This window comes from Crinia signifera, chromosome 3, assembly GCF_055691185.1.
Source record: "Crinia signifera chromosome 3, ASM5569118v1, whole genome shotgun sequence".
In the NCBI taxonomy this organism is placed as follows: domain Eukaryota; kingdom Metazoa; phylum Chordata; class Amphibia; order Anura; family Myobatrachidae; genus Crinia; species Crinia signifera.
Window position 1 is genome coordinate 168,531,997 of NC_139219.1, and position 19,866 is coordinate 168,551,862.

Sequence of the window (19,866 nt, forward strand, 5' to 3'; positions counted from 1 at the left end):
AAAAAATGCCTCATATCTTAAAGACACCCCGGCCACCTTGGATGTGTTAAGTAGTGTACAGTGGGAAACAGGATATACTCTGGTGACGTCGGATGTGACCTCACTGTACACTATAATCGACAATACGGTGGGCCTAATGGCTGTGGAATATTTTTTGGACAAAGAAGGTACCCCAATGGAAGAAAAAAACTTCATATTGGAGGGTATTGCTTTGATTTTGAACAATAATTATTTTTGGTTCAATGGGGATTTTTATTTACAGCTCACAGGTACCGCGATGGGCACTAGGCTGGCGCCAAGCTATGCCAATCTGTTTATGGCAAAGTGGGAGGAGGAATGCATTTTTAACAACTTGCAGCTTGGCGTTAGCCTAGTGTCCTGGAAGCGGTACATTGACGATATTTTGTTTATTTGGAATGGTGATGATATTTCTTTAAATAATTTTTGTGATGGCCTCAATAGAAACAATATTAACATAAAATTGACCTTTGATAAAAGTCAAACCAATGTTAATTTCTTGGACCTCTGCATTTATGTGGAGGGGGGTAAAGTGAAAACCCGAAATTATCAAAAAAGTACAGACTGCAACTCTTTTATCAATTACAATAGCAACCATCATGCCAACTGGTTGCGAAGTATACCTAATGGACAGTTCCAAAGAATAGGCAGGAACTGCACTGAACTTGAAACATATGAAAGAGATTACCAGTTGTCCCCTTAGCGCTGGTTTGAAAATAGAATTCTTGTTTTCTTATGAATTTACCCAGAAAGAAACAGAAAAAAAGGCACAATAGTGTAATACAGTTTTTACAGTATTATTGACATATGTGACACCGGTGATTGAACTGACTCGTACCCTTTTTATATGTCTACTAACTTGTAGACATTAGCACATTTGATGGGGGAGCGGTCACGTCACCGATGGCTCAAAATAGAATCTGTATCTCTTGCTCGTAGAAAAGAGAAAGTACTGGATAGTGTAATACAGTATTTATTTTCTAAGACATGGATACAATTTGATAAAAAGGTAGCAAGGTGGACTCTCACCAAAGCGTGTGGTCCACACACATAGATGCAGACAATTGCGCAGATGTTACAAGTATTTGTGGGGGGTCCCAGGCGTCCCTGACAGTCTCCCAGCAAAGCAGTCCCACCAAGCTTCCTCACTCCAGCCGCCAACGCGTTTCGAAACACACCGGTTTCTTTGTCAAGGCATATGGAGTGTACTATTCAGTACCTGTATTTATACTCCCTACATGCATACCTATTTCCAGACATGGAGTTTCCTAACCTCTAATGTCCTATTCTAAACATGTACAATGATGTGAAGTCCATATCGGGTTTGTTTATAACCCGCGGGAACGCGTGCATTACTTCCGCGTTCCACGTACTTCACTTCCGGAAATGACGTTTGCGGTTCACTCCGCGTATTTCCGGTTGTTGGATACGGCGAACGTCCCATGGGACGTATCCAACAACCGGAAATACGCGGAGTGAACCGCAAACGTCATTTCCGGAAGTGAAGTACGTGGAACGCGGAAGTAATGCACGCGTTCCCGCGGGTTATAAACAAACCCGATATGGACTTCACATCATTGTACATGTTTAGAATAGGACATTAAAGGTTAGGAAACTCCATGTCTGGAAATAGGTATGCATGTAGGGAGTATAAATACAGGTACTGAATAGTACACTCCATATGCCTTGACAAAGAAACCGGTGTGTTTCGAAACGCGTTGGCGGCTGGAGTGAGGAAGCTTGGTGGGACTGCTTTGCTGGGAGACTGTCAGGGACGCCTGGGACCCCCCACAAATACTTGTAACATCTGCGCAATTGTCTGCATCTATGTGTGTGGACCACACGCTTTGGTGAGAGTCCACCTTGCTACCTTTTTATCAAATTGTATCCATGTCTTAGAAAATAAATACTGTATTACACTATCCAGTACTTTCTCTTTTCTACGAGCAAGAGATACAGATTCTATTTTGAGCCATCGGTGACGTGACCGCTCCCCCATCAAATGTGCTAATGTCTACAAGTTAGTAGACATATAAAAAGGGTACGAGTCAGTTCAATCACCGGTGTCACATATGTCAATAATACTGTAAAAACTGTATTACACTATTGTGCCTTTTTTTCTGTTTCTTTCTGGGTAAATTCATAAGAAAACAAGAATTCTATTTTCAAACCAGCGCTAAGGGGACAACTGGTAATCTCTTTTTAATCTGTTCACTTTTTTGGTGTGAGTAGGTGACCCACACTTTCCAGTATATCCCCCGGCGAAGGTTTAGCGCATCATTTCCTCCCCACTACCCCCATTTCCAGAATTGAAACATATGAAGTTCACGCTGATAAAATGGAGAAGCAGTTCATTAATAAAGGGTATCATGAAAGAGACATCACAAAGGCAAGGGAGAGAGGCCGTAAATCAGTGCAGAGTGTGGTTGGGTTGACACTAGTGGCCCCTGAACTTAAAGAAGAGAAAAACAATAAGAGGGGAGCAAATTTTATCACCCAATTCACCAGTCAATCAAAACAGATTGAAAAAATTATTAGAAAGCACTGGGGCCTCATGAAGAGTGATCCTATCCTAGAACCATTCATCGATGAAAATCCACATTTCATCTATAGGAGAGCTAATAATCTAAAAAATCTCATAGTCACAAGTGCCATTAACACACCGTCTCCTCTAAACCCAATAAAATCAAAAGAGTTCTACCGTTGTGGTACGTGTTCAATGTGCAGAATATGTAAAAGTGATAGCAGAGTGATAAATCAATATAAATCGGTACAAACAAATGAATGGCACACTATCGAAGATTTTATCACCTGCAACACGAAATACTGTGTGTACATCATTGAGTGCTCATGCCATAAGCAATATATAGGAAAAACCATAAGAATGCTTAAAACTCGCATGGCTGAACATGTGAGAAACATAAAAAAAGGCACTGAGACTCATAACGTTTCTATGCACTTTAACCCCTTCCCGACATTTGACGTACATTTACGTCATGGTCGGGATGTACTTCCTGACACATGACGTAAATGTACGTCATGACTTCAAAGTGTCACCGCGTCTAGAGACGCGGTGACAGAGGGACGATGTCTGCTGTCCCTGACAGCAGACATCTTCCCTCATTGCCCAGGGGGGGCAGCGATGCCCCCCGCCATGGGCGATCGCTGCGATTGGCTGTTCAAACGTGAACAGCCAAAAGCAGCGTTTACTGTGTGATGTGCATAATTTTGACTCTGCTGCCCCCTAGTGTCCAAAAAAATTAAAAGCAGGTTGAAATAATGATGTAATAATAAAGTATAGATATGGTCTTTGTTAGTTATTAACTATTTTGAGTGGTATGATTATTTGTCTCACAAGCAGAAAATGTAACATTTTGCAAATTGCAAAATGTTCAATTTTTTTACGACATTTTGGTATTTTTCACACAAAAAAAAAAACTGTATCGACCAAAATTTATCACTAACTTAAAGTACAATGTGTCACGGGAAAACAATCTCAAAATCACTGGGATAAGTAAAAGCAAAAAAAAGTTATCCCCACTTAAGTGATACCTGTCAGATTTGAAAAAAAGGCCTCTGTCAGGAAGGCAAAAACAGGCTGCGTCGGTAAGGGGTTAAGAACACACATGATAGTGATACTAAACATTTGCTGTCATTTTGTGGGATAACTGTGGTCAAAGAGAACTGGAGGATTAATGACAGGGAGAAACGACTTGCATGTACTGAGATGAAAAAAATTTACTCACATAAAACAATAGAGCCTAATGGGCTAAATGTAGCGTTTGAAGTAAAATGCTTTTTGTGAGGTAATTTTTACTAATATATCTTTTTTTATGTTGTTTGTCCCTAAAAAATCCTAATGGAGCTACTTTCGTTTATGGCTACAATATGGTGGCATAAAGGAAGGACATAGAGCAATACCATCTATCCCTATGAAAATGTAATATCAAAGATGGCGACCGGGATATCCGGAAGAGAAACCAGCTGATATCTGTGTCTCACACAAAGGAAATAGAAGGTCCGTCATACAGGAAGCAGGAAACGGGACACCTGCTAGCTAGACGGGAACTTCATTTCTGGACGTTTGTTTTCCATCTCGGAGACCGGAAGTCACGTTACGCCCGAATAATAACCTATACAGGTGCGTGGCGGAGAAAATGAAAAAATGGACACAACTCCGGGACAGGAGTCTAAAAACGATCCATACCACATCTACTAATACCATTTTAAATGCTTGTTGGTTTTATTACTTGTGTGTATATTGTGCAATAGCAATGTAGCTAGGTTGCAATGTTGTATTAGATAGGTATTTAGGTGGGTTAAAAGGATGTGGTCACTTTCCGCTCCGGCCCAGGTTTTGGAGATTTTGATTGTATGGCAATCTAGGGGACAGGTATAAAAACCATCCCAGACCATGAACCCCTTACACCTTGAAAAAGGGCTGATGCTATAGCCCGAAACGCGTCGGTGAGAGGAAGGAGACACACTCTATGGTGAGACCCATTGCTATTTTCCATCTAGCAAACTCACCTCAACCTGTTCCGGATGCGGGAAGAGAGTGACTTTTTGGTCTCACACATTTAGAGTGTGACATTGTTTTTAAATATATTTTTATTGTTTGTCTTATGTGTACACCCATGGAATAAATATTTTTTACGGAGAATACTGGTTGTGGAGAATATCCTTACCTGGAGGAAAAACAAAGAAACTGCTACACGCACATAGGGCCTCAGATTGAGGTGAGTGTCTGTCTATCAGGCGTTTGATGTGGTTTTTGGTGATTGGATACAAAGTGTTGTGGAATATGTTGGAAGATTAAGATCCTGCTTTAAAGATACCTTTACGTGTAAATAGGGCCTATCTATCAGGTCAGTAACATCTATATTGAGCGTTGAAGAGGCAGGAGGTTACAGAAGAAGTAGAAGGGAGACTATCTTTGAAGCCACATAAAGATACCTTTATGTGCATATAGGGACCCCCATAGAGGTCAGTAGGAGACCCCAATTTTTCACAAAGATAATTGAGGACTACGATCAACCTCAATATCTATGAGCAAGTTAATATCTGCTTAATATTCATGGGACAGCGCTGAAGTGTATATTTATTTTTTTGATGTGTGAACACAAAGCTGTAAAGTACAAATGCTTTATAAAATAGAAGTTCAGTTTATTTTTATCAATTAAAATGCAAAGCTAACAATCCTAGAGAAATCTACATTAAATCAGTATTTGCTGTGACCACCTTTTGCATTTAAAGCAGAATGAATTCTTTTGGGTTGTTCCAAACATCTTTAAAAACTAACCACAGATCTTTGCTAAAAACCCTTCTGTCTCTTTATGTATTCCCAGACAGACTCAATAATGTTGAAATTAGGACTCGATGTGGGAAATATCACCACTTCCAAGTCTCTTTGTTCTTCTTTATCTGAAGATTGTTCTTTAGGACATTGGCTTTATTGCTTGGAGTTGTTGTCTTTCTGCAGAATACATTTGGAGCCAATCAGATGCCTCCCTGATAACATTTCATGATGAATAAGTACCAGCAGACACTCATGATTGTACTGCTCTCCTTACCTTGGCGAACAAACTGCCTTCTCTTACATCATAATGTTTAAAATATTGACTCATCCGTCCAGAGCACACCATTCATATTGCTTGGCCTTGTTTCCACTTCAAAGATATGGCTTTTTGGCCGCAATTCTACCACGAGGTACACTTCTAGTCAGAATTTTCCAAACTGTTGATGGGTGTACCTGGGACCCACTGTTTTTTTCTAGCTCTGAGCTGATAGCACTGCTGGACCCATCTTCCAATTTCAAAGGAAAGTAAGCATGATGTGTCTTTCAACTGATGTACTTAAGTCTCCTTGGCCGACCACTGCCTCTACGGTCTTTAACACTGCCTAATTCTTTGTGCTTTTTCAAAAGTGCTTGAACGGCACATCTTGAAACCCCAGTCTAATATAAATCTTTTAGTATAACTCCCTTGTTTCTTGTTATTTATAAAATAATAATTATTTATAATGCTTATACAATGCAGTTGTATGGTCAATGAAACATGTTCAAAAGTAATAAAACCAACAATTTCTCAAAAATTGCTTTTGTATCTTTTTGATCACAATGGGTGGATAGTAAGAGTTATCAACAAAAATCAAGAATAATATTTCTGCTGTGTAGCGGCTTATCATGATTTTGGTTATACAGTTGTCTACGTCATTATAGATTTTGATTGCGAAAATGTATATTTGATAAACTTTTTACATACATTTTTAGTTTTCTGTTATCATAGTATTAAATCACTGAGAAATCAACTGCAGCATTTATGTATGAACTATATAAAATGGGGGGGGGGATGAAGAGGAATCAATAGACAGTATCTACATCTTATCACTGTATACATCTAGAGTTTTAATTTCTAGCAAAGTCCTCAATCAAACAGTTTCTGATAATATTGTTTCATATACCCTGGGCTATCTGCGGTCTAAGAAACCCTGTAGTGGACTCAAAAACTTTGTTTATTCGGGATTGTACTTCTGCTCCTCACCCAGTTTTAAGCATCTTACACAGTTGTGTATACTTCACTAAATGTCTGTGTTTCAACCTACATATGAAAAGGATGATCATTATCACTTTTTTTTTTTTGGTATGGATTGCTTAATCATACACCTGACTATAATACTACTAAATATCTGTGCATGTGTACCTATAATAATCGCTGCTGTTTTGAAGGCAAAGGGCAGTCACAGCAAATATTGATTTGATTTCTCTTCTTTTCATTAAGTTTGTATTTTGTTAATTGATAGAAAAACTATTTACACTTCTATTTTTTAAAGCATTCTTACTTTGCAGCATTTTTTCCACACCTATTTAAAACTTGCAGTATTGTATGCACGTGTGTATGTATGTATTAGGGATGCCAATCCCGGGGGCAATTCGGGATTGAAAAATGCCCAATCCTGGGATTCCCGAGATTGACTTCCCTAAAATAAAAAACCAGCCTCGGATGCCCCGCATATTTACTTCCAGATGCGTGGTGCTCCCGGCAGCCGGGTGGATGAGCCGGGGAAATGGAGCCAGGGTGGGAGGATGAGCTGGGTTGATGGTGAGCGGGCTGGTCCACTGGTCAGCTTGGTCCATTGCTGGGCGGTTGTTCGGGCCGGGGACAGGATGGAGGCAGCCTGTGCAGCTCTGACGTAAGCACGCTGCGCAGAGCTGCGCTGCCCGGGATGGGAGAAGCTGGGAAGCTGCTGAGCACCTGCTCAGAGGCTGCCCGGCATTAGACTGCGCGTACACAGTCTAATCCTGAAATCCCGGTATTGGGAACTCCAATCCCGGGATTGAAATCCCAGCGTTTTGGGGGCCAAATTCCGGGATCCCGCCGAACGTGGGATTGGCCACCCTAGTATGTATGCATACATACAAAGAGAAATTATCATAAATATTGAATTATCAGCAAATCATACATACATGTAAAGTAATAGAACCTCTCTCTCTATATTGGAGCTACTAAGAGTGAACCAGCATAGTCCTTGCCTAATAGAATTAAATAGCACCTGTCCTGTATGCACCCCTAAAAAGCTAAAAAAAAAAATTGGAATGAAAATTCATTTTCTAGGAATCAGCCTATAAATACAAATTAAAAAGTCTGATTTTGTTGAATTAAAAGGTTGCAGTATTTATACAAACATGAACTCCATTATGTGCATATGACAGGAAAGAATAGGAACCAAGATACAAGGAAAAAGTGTGGGATCCAGGTGGCAGAACATAGGCAAACACAGGTGGTTGCCTGGAAACCCCCTCCTCATGGCAAGGGGCTAAAATTATGACAACAATAACAACAACAGTATGCAGTATAAGAGACAAAACAGAGTTGCGTGCCCAGTGGTAGCAGCTTCTAACAAGTTTGCTGTGTGTGTGTGGACTTGAGTCATCTATCAGTGCACTAGACCAGAGTAGTTGCCAGGAAGAAGAGACAGGAGCCTTACCATGAGGTGGGAGAATAGGAGCTTAGAAAATGCAGTACTGGATCCATTATGTTTGTGTATTTATTATAATGGTAAATTTAACCTTTTCTTGACCACTTATTGATATTATTTAAATGTTTGATACAGCCTATTATAGACCATCTATAGCAGAGGTGTCAAAACTTTTTACAACGAGGGCCAGATTTGGTGAGGTGAAATGTGTGGGGGCCGACCGATCAGCCTGACATTCTTTGAATCATTAATCACATCAGAATGGTCCCCCACTCTGCCCCATTCACTGTATGTCCCCCAGCGTGCCCCCATTCACTGTATGTCCTCCACATTATATTCCCCTGCCTGACCATCCTCCTCTGTATGTCCCTCAGCCTGCCGCTCCTTCACTGTATGCCCCCCATTCACTATATGTTCCCCCACGGTGCACCCAATCACTATGTCCCAAGCTTTCCCCCCCCCGTCTCTTAATGTCCAGGGGTTGGACGCCCACTTGCCCGAAAGCCGCCAAATACATCTCACTGTGACAGCCGGCACCTCCTCACTGCTGCAGACAGCAAGGTAAAGGCATGCTCGCCAGGACACCACCTTTAGTGTGCTGTGCTGTGCATCCTGCATCTGATGCTCCGCCCGCTTCTGGCTGGAGGCTGCGGGCCACTTGAAATGACGGCATGGGCCGCAATTGGCCCCGGGCCGGACTTTGGACATGCCTGATCTATAGGGTTCGCTAGTAATATTGTACACTATACAATATCCAGTGTATAAAAAGACCAATGTGTACAGTACATTAATGTACGATGACCGTTCCTTGGTTATTCTACTGCTCCCCCAGACTACCGCATTGCTCCAATGTTGCACAGAGTGCGAGATTATGGACTGAATTTGGAAACCCCCCCTAGAAATCCTGCATTTGCCACAGCAGAAGACACAATTGCTGATGAATTGTATAACTGCAGCCCCACTGTCACTTCACATTGCTGGAAATGATGACATGTTAAGTGGGGGAAGGGTCCATGATCATGTAAATCAGGCTTGTCCAACCTGCGGCCCTCCAGATGTGCTAAAACTACACATCCCAGCATGCCTTGCCACAATTTGGCTATTAGGGAATGCTAGAATGATGGCAATGCATGCTGGGATGTGTAGTTTTAGCACATCTGGAGGGCCGCAGGTTGGACAAGCCTGATGTAAATGAATCATCAGGTCCTCTATTCCACCCACTTTCCAGTGGCATGCCCCACCACAGCGGGGATAGCCATTAAGTCAGAAAGTATGTATTACCATCACTGTGACTACATAGTGCAATGTGAATTAATATTTTTTTATTCAATCTTTCTGGTTCCTCTTTAACAAGGATATGCCATTTTTTTATAATGAAATTTTTATTAAAGAGGCACATTTAAAATAAATAAATCGGTACTTGTGTAGTTTCATGGCGGCAGGCTATGCCAAGTTTTCAGCGTAGGCTAAGCTACGTGGTCAACGTAGCCCAGCGGCTGCCTATCGTGGTCAGCGTAGTGTCTCCGTGGCAGCCCTGCGTAGTCAATGTAGTGTCCCCGTCAGGCAGCTAGTCACCGTACTGTCCCCGGGAGCTGCAGCTCTGTCCCCGGCGTCCCTGGCAAGCCTAGTGAGTGTCTCTCACACAGCGCCGGTAACTGCCAGATCCCCTGCACTGGTGGACGCCGGCGGAGAGGGGATCATGCGGGCTCCGGCATAGAGGCGCTCCATCTGTCTGAGACGGACGAGCGTCTCAGACGCTTGTGCATCTCAGTGATTCTTGTGGCAGGGTACAGCAACCCTGCCTGTGTCCGCTTCAGGGGGACAGATAGGGTTAGGGGTTCAGTAGCGCGTGCGTCTCCTGCAAGGGGGTGTGCGGTGCGTTGCGCAAGTGCGTCTCATGCACAATGAAGGACGCATTTGCCAGTGCTCCATGTTACATACTGGCAAATGCCTCCATTTCGAACCTTCACTATCCATGCCAGCCCGAAGCGTGGCGAGCGTATCGAGTCCCGCGAGGGGATGCGGTATGTGTCCTCCCGACTTGTTCATACCCCCACTATCCTCGTCAGCGTGGAGTTGATTTGATAAAGCGTGGCGAGCACCCACGGATTACTTGATGTGTATTCCTCATCCGCTCACCATGCTTCGGGCTTAGCGGCTCGCCACACTTTATAAAAACAACTACACGCCAACGTGGATAGTAGAGGTATGAACAAGTTGTAAGGACGCGTACACTTGCCACACTTCGGGCTGGCATGGATAGTGGAGGTGGCCACGGGAACACTACGCTGATTCTGACAGGGACGCTACGCTGACCATGCAACTGCTGCTGTGAAACTACACAAGTACAGTATGTTCCTATTCCCATCCTTGCTGGCGGGTCACCAGAACGTACGCGCTGGCGACCCGCCAGCAGCCACGCCAGCGAGGAGACTGAGACTTTTTTTCCCTTTTGCAACAATTCTATCTATTATTTGCAGATTTAGGGCCTGATTCAGCATGGGTCACAAAAGAAAAATCTTTCTCTAATAGGCAAACCCATGCTGGACTGCTAGTGGGGCAGATGTAACATGTGCAGAGAGAGAGTTTGATTTGGATGGGGTGTGTTCAAAATGAAATCTAAATTGCACTCTAAAAATAAAGCAGAGCAGTATGTACACTGCATAGAAACAAAATAAATCACCCAACTTTAACTCTCTCTGCACATGTTACATCTGCCCCACCTGCAGTGCACATGGTTTTGTCCATTTGAGAAAGATTTTTAATTATGTACAACTGCCTGTAAAATCTTTTTTTGCTGTTTTGGAATAGTGGACTAATGCTGAATCAAGAATTATATGTATTTCTTAAAATTGTAAAAAAAACAACACTTTTTGGCTTTTTTGGGTAAACTTACTTTGCCAGAGCAAACTCTGAAATTGTAACCTGTTCTTGAAACAAAAATAGTACAAAATATATTTTGTCACTTTTTAGTCGGGTCATATCCAAACCTTTATATAGGTGATTATTCATAAAATACCCACACATAAAAAGGTTGGAATACGACCAGGCTAAAAAGTGGCAAAATATATTTAGTCCCAGGGGTGGTTGCACCGTAGTTGTCGCATACCTGGCACCCAAACGAATAATAATACCCTATGTGAAATTGGCCTGTAGATAAAAATGAATGGGTTAAACAGAAGCATAAGATACAACAAAGATGCATGTGAATAAGTGTCAGTGCTTTAGAGAACACGCACAATCTCAAAGTTCATCTCTTGACGCATGAGAAATAAAAAAACAGGTAAAAAAAAGACTTGTCATAATAGAAGATTCTGTACAAATGTATTTAGCCGTGCCAAGTGTATTTGTCAAAATAGGTGTAATAATTGCCAAACAAACATTTTTATTCATATAAAGGGCCAGATGTACTAAGCTTGAAAAAGTGATAGAATGAAGAATCATAAACCACCGTCCAATCAGCTCCTACTGTAACTGTAATTTCTAAAATACAGCCTGTAACATGACAAGTAGGAGCTGATTGGCTGGTGGTTTATCACTCTCTATTTTATCACTTTGCAAGCTTAGGGGGGGTGTATGCAATCTGCCGCCGCTATTTCCGATGTGGGAAATAGCGGCGGATCCCTATTTAATGCTGTCATTAACGACAGCATTGATGCGGGATGATGGCAGAACGGGCCCGACTTCAGAAGCTGTTGGGCCTGTTCTGCAGATAACGGCCGTGGATTGTCGTTATCCGGGCCGCAGATCGACAATCCATGGCCGTTTTCGCAGCCACGCCCCCTTTGCGCCCATCGGCAGGCGGGACATTGAATCCAGTCTGTCGTTATGCGGTCAATCTGACCACAAACAGGCCTGGATCATGGCTGTCGGCGGGGATCGACAGCCGTGATCCAACATTGCATACCCCCCTTAGTATATCTGGCCCAATGACCTGTAATGTTTACTAAAAATATATATTTTTTACACAACATTTTTTATTTGAATTTATATAACAAATGTGAGCAACACTGCTATATTTAGCAGATATTTTGAACATCTCAGAGACGTTGGCACTCAAAGGGTTAATTTGTAGAGCAAATGTCACCTCCCACCAATTTGTTACATAACAAAAGTCATTCCCCAAGTCTCTTAATTTATTAACAAAAATGTAAATAAATATTTAAATCGCAATGTCATTTTATATCGGATCCATATTTTTATCAACAAATCTTTGTGTTTGGCCTTGAAATAGTTAACACTGATTTAATCTGTTCTTGAGAAAAGCACTGACATTTTATCGTTAGAAAAAAGAGGTGGGGGGAATGTATGAGATGGTAAAAAGGTACAGAATCTGAAATCTTTGTTACCATGGCAGCCACATTTCTTGAGAGTGCAGTGCAGTGATGCTCAAATATGTTTGTTGATGCTAATATACATTAAAGATTTATTTGATAAATGTAAAATTAAGTACTTAATTTTATGTAGTTCTTATACTGTGCATTTGCATTAAACTCTTATATACACAATGATCTTTAATTTAATAAAATACCATTCTGTTCTTATAGCACTCTGTTCATGCAAAGCAGTTGTGACATTTGTAAATGATATTTAGTATATAAATAAATAGGTAGTAAAAAAATTATACGGCATCAACCATGGGTGAGGATCATGGAATCAACAGTGTCTAGGTCAACCCCAATAGGTTGACGGCCCAGGAAAAAGGTTGACAAACGAAAACAGTGAAATGGGGAAAAAAGTGGATTCTGACATACATGAAAAGGTTGATGCATTTTTCACCTCTTTTGTGTCAATGTCGACAACTGAGCCCGTCAAACCCAAGTAGTGTACTGCTGTGCTCGCCATGCTTCAGGCCAGGTACTTTATCATTTGCAATGGGAGTCCAAGTGGATGGCAACATATGAAAAAGTCCAACTCGACAATGGACCTGTTGACCGCCAACTTTTGTCCATGTTGACCTTGTGCACGCTGACTATATGGTATCGACTTAACATCATAGTATATGGTATACGCATGATAAGAAGGGAATGGCATGGAGGTTTACATACTAAAGGTCAATTTTTTGATCAATAGAAATGAATCTAAGTCAATGTCATGTTCCGGGGCTAAAACTCATTTACTATAAGATGATTTTTTACACCGATTTTTACATGTTGGAAAAAATAGATTTTAAGCCATTTAAAATTGATTAAAATAATATATAAATATTAATAATTTATCTATTCCAAATAAAATCTATGATAAGTATCTGTCTTTATATCTATTTATTCGAGACAATATTGAGAGCCGCTGGACAGATTTTGATGCGCTTGTCGCTATTTTATACAGCAGTCGTGGCTGGACTTTTGCACACTTGCTTACCATTGATCTTCCGGCATCTATCCCTGTGCAAAATATTTCCCTCCCAGTGCAATACTCCCCTTATACATTATGCCACACGTAATGAGCTAAACTTTACATTACAGTATGCCACATAGTATGCCACAAGGAAGGTGCCAAAATTCACATTCTGCCACACGGAATGAGCTGAAATTCAAATTTTGCCACACGGATATGGGCCGAAATTCACTGTGTCAAAAGCATGAGGCACCGTGTCAAAAGCTTTAGCGAAGTCAAGCAAATTACATCAACAGATTTCCCTAAGTCCAGTCCCCTACTGACTTTCTCATAGAAACTAGTTAAATTAGTCTGACATGATCTATTTTTGCCAAACCCATGCTGAACCTTACTTATAACTATATCCTGTTCTAAGAAATTGTGGATACTATCTCTTATTATTCCTTCTAATATTTTCCCCACAATGGATATAAGGCTATAATTTTCAGGGTTAGTTTTGCTACCTTTCTTCCATATTGGTACTACGTTAGCTATGCGCCAGTCCCTTGGTACTGTCCCCCGAGATTATTGATTCCTCAAATACCAGATATAATGGTAGTGCTATGACAGAACTCAATTCTTTTAGTATCCTAAGGTGTATTTCACATGTCTCAGAGACTTCTTCCCTATGCCTCTCACCTCCCCATGTTCACCTACAGTATCATGTCTCCCCTCCCAATATATACAACTACCTCCAGCCTCACCAAGCATACCTCTGCTCCCCCTTCCCCCATGAGTGCTTCTTCCTCCAACCTCTTGTGCAAATTAATCTCCCCTCCCAATATATTCCACTGTCTCCTGTCTGACAAGCATGCCTATGGCCCACCTTTCCATGAGTGCCTATGATCCCGTTAACCATGATTGCCTCTGCATATGAGCATCTATCACTGCAGGTGTCCCTGCTCCTCCTCCCAGGTCCCACAACATCACCACTGCAGTCACAGTTCCCAGAGTGATAGGGATAGCATGTTGCAATGATGGACTGCTACAGCTGCCCCCCTACTTTTTCTCACTGGCTTCCGCAATATCACCACAGAAATCAATGATAAGCATGTGTATGGTGTCAAGAGCGGGCAGACACTGCTGGCCAGTGTATGTCTACTTATCGGTCAGTTGGGGGAAATAGCCACTTACTGTGACTTCAACGAATAGTTCGGAAAAATCAAATATGGTTGATTTTCCCCCAACTGTGTTTGGCTATTTTTGACTCTGTGGGAGCAAATGGTGGATTATTGTTTGCTCCCACACACTGTCAGATTATCTGATTAGATTATTTTAACAAGTTGACTGGTTGGAATGTAAATCGTTCTTATGTATGCCCATCATCACTTTCAAATTTGAAAAAATTGGCTTGATAGTAGTCTGAAATTCAAAATACTGAGTAAAAAGTCTCTTCAATGTATTGTACCTTTATTTCTGTCGCATTTCATCTACAAGAGACTTTCTCAGACTATCATCTGCCAGTAAATACTCTGAGAACTAATTTTGAATATATTCCTCTGATCACTCAAAATATGGCTATGGCTATTATTAAACAATTAACTAAATGCAGTTCACTTGCATCCTTAACCATTTAGAAAAAATCATAAGAATGTCCAAAATTTGCATTCAGGAGAGAAATAGACCTTGAATGTCAATTTCAGGCACAGCTTGTTCATGTTAATAATTATATATTCATTGTTTGTTGGTAATATAGTCCCATAATAAAACAGAGATTTTTTTCTGATTATCTAATTTGCAAATATTTACATATGGACACCTCAAAATGCTGATAACATTTTATACAATTTACACTGTAATTTATAGTTAAAAACAGCTATTAGGAGAAAGTAGACAATAGAAATGCATATTTAATCCCGCCCTGTACATTACGTAAATCTCTTCCTTAAAATCCTTTAGTAATGATTAAGAACAACATTAATAGCTTGTTCTAACCAATGCAGGCTTGAACTTGATTAGAGAGACCAAGGGGGGTATTCAATCTCCCGCAGCCATCTACCGACGGGGGAGATGGCTGCGGTGCCCTATTCAATGCAGTCTTCCCTGACAGCATTGAACAGGGGATCTTGGCACAACAAGCCCGACTTCACAAGCAGTCGGGCTCGTTCTGCCGAGAATGGCCGGGAACTGCCGAGCTCCCGGCTGCAGCTCGTCTCTTCCCGGCCACAGCTCGCGGCCATGCCCCTTTCTCATCCCGACGTCGGGGTAATGAATGTCGGAATCCTGACTGTTGGGGTGTTAGATACCCAATATTAATAGGGTGTGGTATATTTGGAAATCCCTGCTAATTACTTAATTGACCCTAGACCAGACATTGTGTGACCAACAATGCTAAGCTGCAATATATTCCTTAAAATCCTCACTTCACTTTAAGATACTTGGCTGCACAAGGAACAAAAGTTAATAAAAACAATTGTTATATACAAGGACTAATTACAGTAGTTGGAAATATTTATCTTGACAAAGAAACCATTGTTACACTAAACATACAAAGGTAATTCCATGATATTTTTGTATATGTAATAGTGCAGGGATAGCCAACTCCAGTCCTCGAGAGCTACCAACAGTTAATGTTTTCCAGGTCTCACAGAATCATAATTGAAGTAATTAGCTCCACCTGTGGAACATTTATAATGCGTCAGTCACTAATGAGTGCACCTGTGTACCGGCAAGGTGATCTACAAAACGTGAACTGTTGGTAGCTCTCGAGGACTGGAGATGGCTACCACTGTAATAGTGGATGTTCATTCTATCTAAACAAAAAAAAAAGAAAAACTAAGCAAGGAAAATAAAGAATTTACAAATGAGAACTTACAGTTTTGCAATTGTGTCCATGGGCCACTGACTGGTTTTAAAGCTTCTCTTTTCTTGTCTATGTTGGCAGAGACCCAGATGCACAAACCTAGTCCAGACAATACAATGTACTGTAAGTCAGGGTACACTTAACAGAATAATAGTATAACAAAGTATTTGGCAAAAATAAGTTGTATTAGGGCAAATGTTATGAAAAAAAATTGGTGCAAAAGGAGAATAGCAATAATAAATAATAATAAAATACACAAATACACAGAAATAAAATTGTCATAAAACATGAAGTAACAGCTTTAAGACTACAATGGAACAGATGATGGGGCAAATTTACAAAGATGAGAGTTTGATTGATAATGGGATGTTGCTATGGGCAACCAATCAGATTCTAGGTATTATCTTATAAAAAGGTGCTAAATAAATAAGAAGTAATGCTATGGGAAACATTCCATTTCAAAAGAACTCCCATCTTAGTAATACCCCTTATACATTGCTGCAAAAACATGGGTTTTTCCCTTGTGGACCTGGGTCAGCAGCGGTGTAAAAGGGGTCAACCCGTCTACCCAGGTCCGGACCAGGATGGAACACGGGCAGAACCTGGGTAGTGGGCAGTGTAAACGGATATGCCAGGTCATCCGACCAGGCTCCCATTTATAGCAATGGGGAAGCCCATCCTCCGGACTGCATCGTACGGTGGACTGTATGGAAGTTGGGTGGGGGGGTGCAGATGATGTCATCTCCAAGTGCTGCCCTCGTTTACACTGCGGGTCAGCACAGCAGTGTAAACGGAACAAATATCAGATCTGACCTGGCTTGGAACTGTGTTGCAAATACCGGGTCGGATCTGGGATTTTTGTGTAAAAGGGGTATAAATAAACCCCTATGACTCTCAGAATATCTATAAGGCACCATTAATTTTCCTTTAATCTAAAAATAGCATGCCAAACTTGAAATCATAACAAAATGATTACCTTGTATAGATTTGCAGATCAACCTCTGAAGGAGCATCAGAGAGATTAATACCATACGTCTCTTTTGTTGACTGATAAGTTGTCTGGAAAAAAGGCAAACACTTTAGTAAGCAAAATAATAGAAGGAGAATCTTTGCACACCTTGTTGCAATGTGAAGGGGCGAAAATAGTTTCTTTTTAATTGTCTTGCTCCTTTAATTCTTATATTCCAATTTAGAAACACACATCCTGTTTAATCTCTAAATGCTACTGCACATTTTTTTATCCACCCCACCTGCAACATGAGCGCTGATCGCACCACTATAACACTTCCTGCTTCGCCTCATAAACGAGGCAAAGCAGGAAGGGACACCGACAAGATGTAGTAACATTTTGTCCGCAAAAGAGGGGGAGCACCTCTGCCTACTCGGCTGGCTCACTGGGAATGTGTGAAATCTCGCTACTTATGCAATTTCTTCTGCGCATCCCAGAGCCAGCAGCAGGGGTGCGCGAACCCACTAATTGGAGGCAGTTGGTGGATGTGATGTTGTGCATTGGAGGTGTTTGTGTGCCGCTGGAAGCAGTCAGTCGAGTGATAGAGTGTTCCGGTGGCGGAGGTGTGGCCTGCGTATCGTGACCTATGACCAAGCCACATGCTGGGGTCGGGAACAGCCGGGCAGCGTCTGAGTGGGCGCTCACACTGCCCGGCACTAGACTGCGCATGCACAGTCTAATCCCGAAATCCCAGGATCAGCCACTCTAAATGCATGTCAATTGCATTTCACAGCTTTTAACAAATGGTTTATGCTCTACCAAATCTCAACATCCAGCAATGACCATTTGGTCTGCACAAAACCCGAAGGCAGCACCCTCTCAGAGACCACAGTCGGTGAATTTATAAGAATTTAACATATAGTATTACAAATAAACTCTATGTATAATGTAACTTACCAAGAAAGAAATCCATATTCTATAAACACAATAACATTCAGTATATCGAAATACTGAGAGTTAAATGGAAAGTACTTTTAACTACATTTATATATGCATGTCATTTGCAATGATTCCTGCTAGGTGTGAGCATGTGATCAGATGCAGGCCTGTGACATCAGGTGCTTCTCTATTTAAACTCGCACAGGTTCATCTCCATGTGACAAACACTGCACTCCCTAGGTCTTACAGCCCTTTTCCTGGTTCACATCTAACCTATCTGATCGCTCTTTCAGTGTTCACTTCTCTGACTGTGTCATGGGTTTTTTCACTGCTCTTTGAGCCGAGAGGCGGTATTTCATGCCCTACCATCCACTAGGGCATGGTGGGAGAATAAAATAGTGTGCAGTGCGCAGTGAGGCACTGTGCCCGAAGCATTGCGAGGGATGCGAGGGGCAGCGGTTGACTTCCAACTGTGTCCATGTCGACATTCGGGTAAAAAAAACAGAGAAAAAAACCATGTCGACCTAAACCCATGTCGACCTTCAACCATGTCGACCTAGTTGCATGTCGACCTATTGACTGTCGACCTAAGTGTGGTCGATAAAACGATCCACACCCTATGGAAGCTAGGGACACCAAAATAATTATGCCACTGTACAAGGAACTGGTTCAACATAATCTAGAATTTGGAGTACAATTCTGGGCTCCTCACTACAAAAAGGACATTATAAAGCTGGAAAAATTCCAGAGAAGGGCAATCAAGCTAATAAAAGGGTTGGGGTCATTAAGCAATGAAGACAGATTAGCCGAATTAGGAATGTTTATGCTGGAAGAGAGTCGTTTACATGGAGACATGCTTAAGATGTACAAATATATCTGGGGACAATATAATGAACTGTCAGAAACCCTATTTACTTTGGGGTAGGACAAGTAGGAATGTGCTCAGGCTGGAGGAGAGAAGATTTTATACCCTCCAAAGAAAGGCTTTTTTATGGTCGGGCAGTAAAAGTATGGAACTCTCTTCCAGAAGAAGTGGTGTCCGCAGACACAATAAATACATTTAAAATAAGGTTGGACAAACATTGGGCCTTATTTTGGTTCATTCTTTCTGACAAAATCCTTCTTAGATGGACAAAACCATGTGCACTGCAGGGGGGGCAGATGTAACTTGTGCAGAGAGAATTAGATTTGGGTGAGTCATTTTGTTTCTGTGCAGGGAAAATACTGACTGCTTTATTTTTACACTGCAATATAGATCTCACTTTGAAGTAAAACCCCACCCAAATCTAATTCTCTCTGCTCAAGTAACACCTGCCCCACCTGCAGTGCACATGGTTTTGCCCATCTAAGAAGGATTTTGCCAGAAAGAATGAACCAAAATAAGGCCCATTGTTTGGATAAAAACATCCAGGAGCACAAAAATTCAAAAGGGGATGTACAAAAATTCAAAAGGGGATGTAACACCCCTGTAACACCCTCTAAGTCAGGGGTGACCGGATCTACTGGCATGGTCCCCTGTCTAAAATATTCCCCTCCCAGTGAAATACACATTAGACATTATGCCAGAGAGCCAAAGTTCACATTACAGTTTGACACACAGAATCCTCTGAAATTCATATTCTTCTACACGGAATGCACCGAATACACATTCAGCCACATGGAATGCTCCAAAATGCACAATTTGCCACATGCACTGGGTCAAAATTTACATTATGCCACACGAAATGCGCCGAAATTCACAATGACTCACATAGAATGCGGCAAAATTCGCATTATGACACAAAGAATGAGTCGAAATTCACAT

The 19,866-nt window shown here is 41.5% G+C and overlaps 1 protein-coding gene across 2 annotated transcripts in view; it reads right to left on the reverse strand.

Annotated features, from left to right (window-relative positions):
• Positions 1 to 19,866, reverse strand: part of FIG4 (FIG4 phosphoinositide 5-phosphatase) — a 330,801-nt gene that overhangs the window by 93,475 nt on the left and 217,460 nt on the right. For both annotated transcript variants that reach the window (XM_083176914.1, XM_083176913.1), the window contains exons 22-23: positions 17,151 to 17,233; positions 16,187 to 16,273 (exon numbers count right to left, since the gene is read on the reverse strand). In XM_083176914.1, coding sequence (XP_083033040.1) covers positions 16,187 to 16,273; positions 17,151 to 17,233 — 170 coding nt within the window. The remainder of the gene's footprint in view (positions 1 to 16,186; positions 16,274 to 17,150; positions 17,234 to 19,866) is intronic.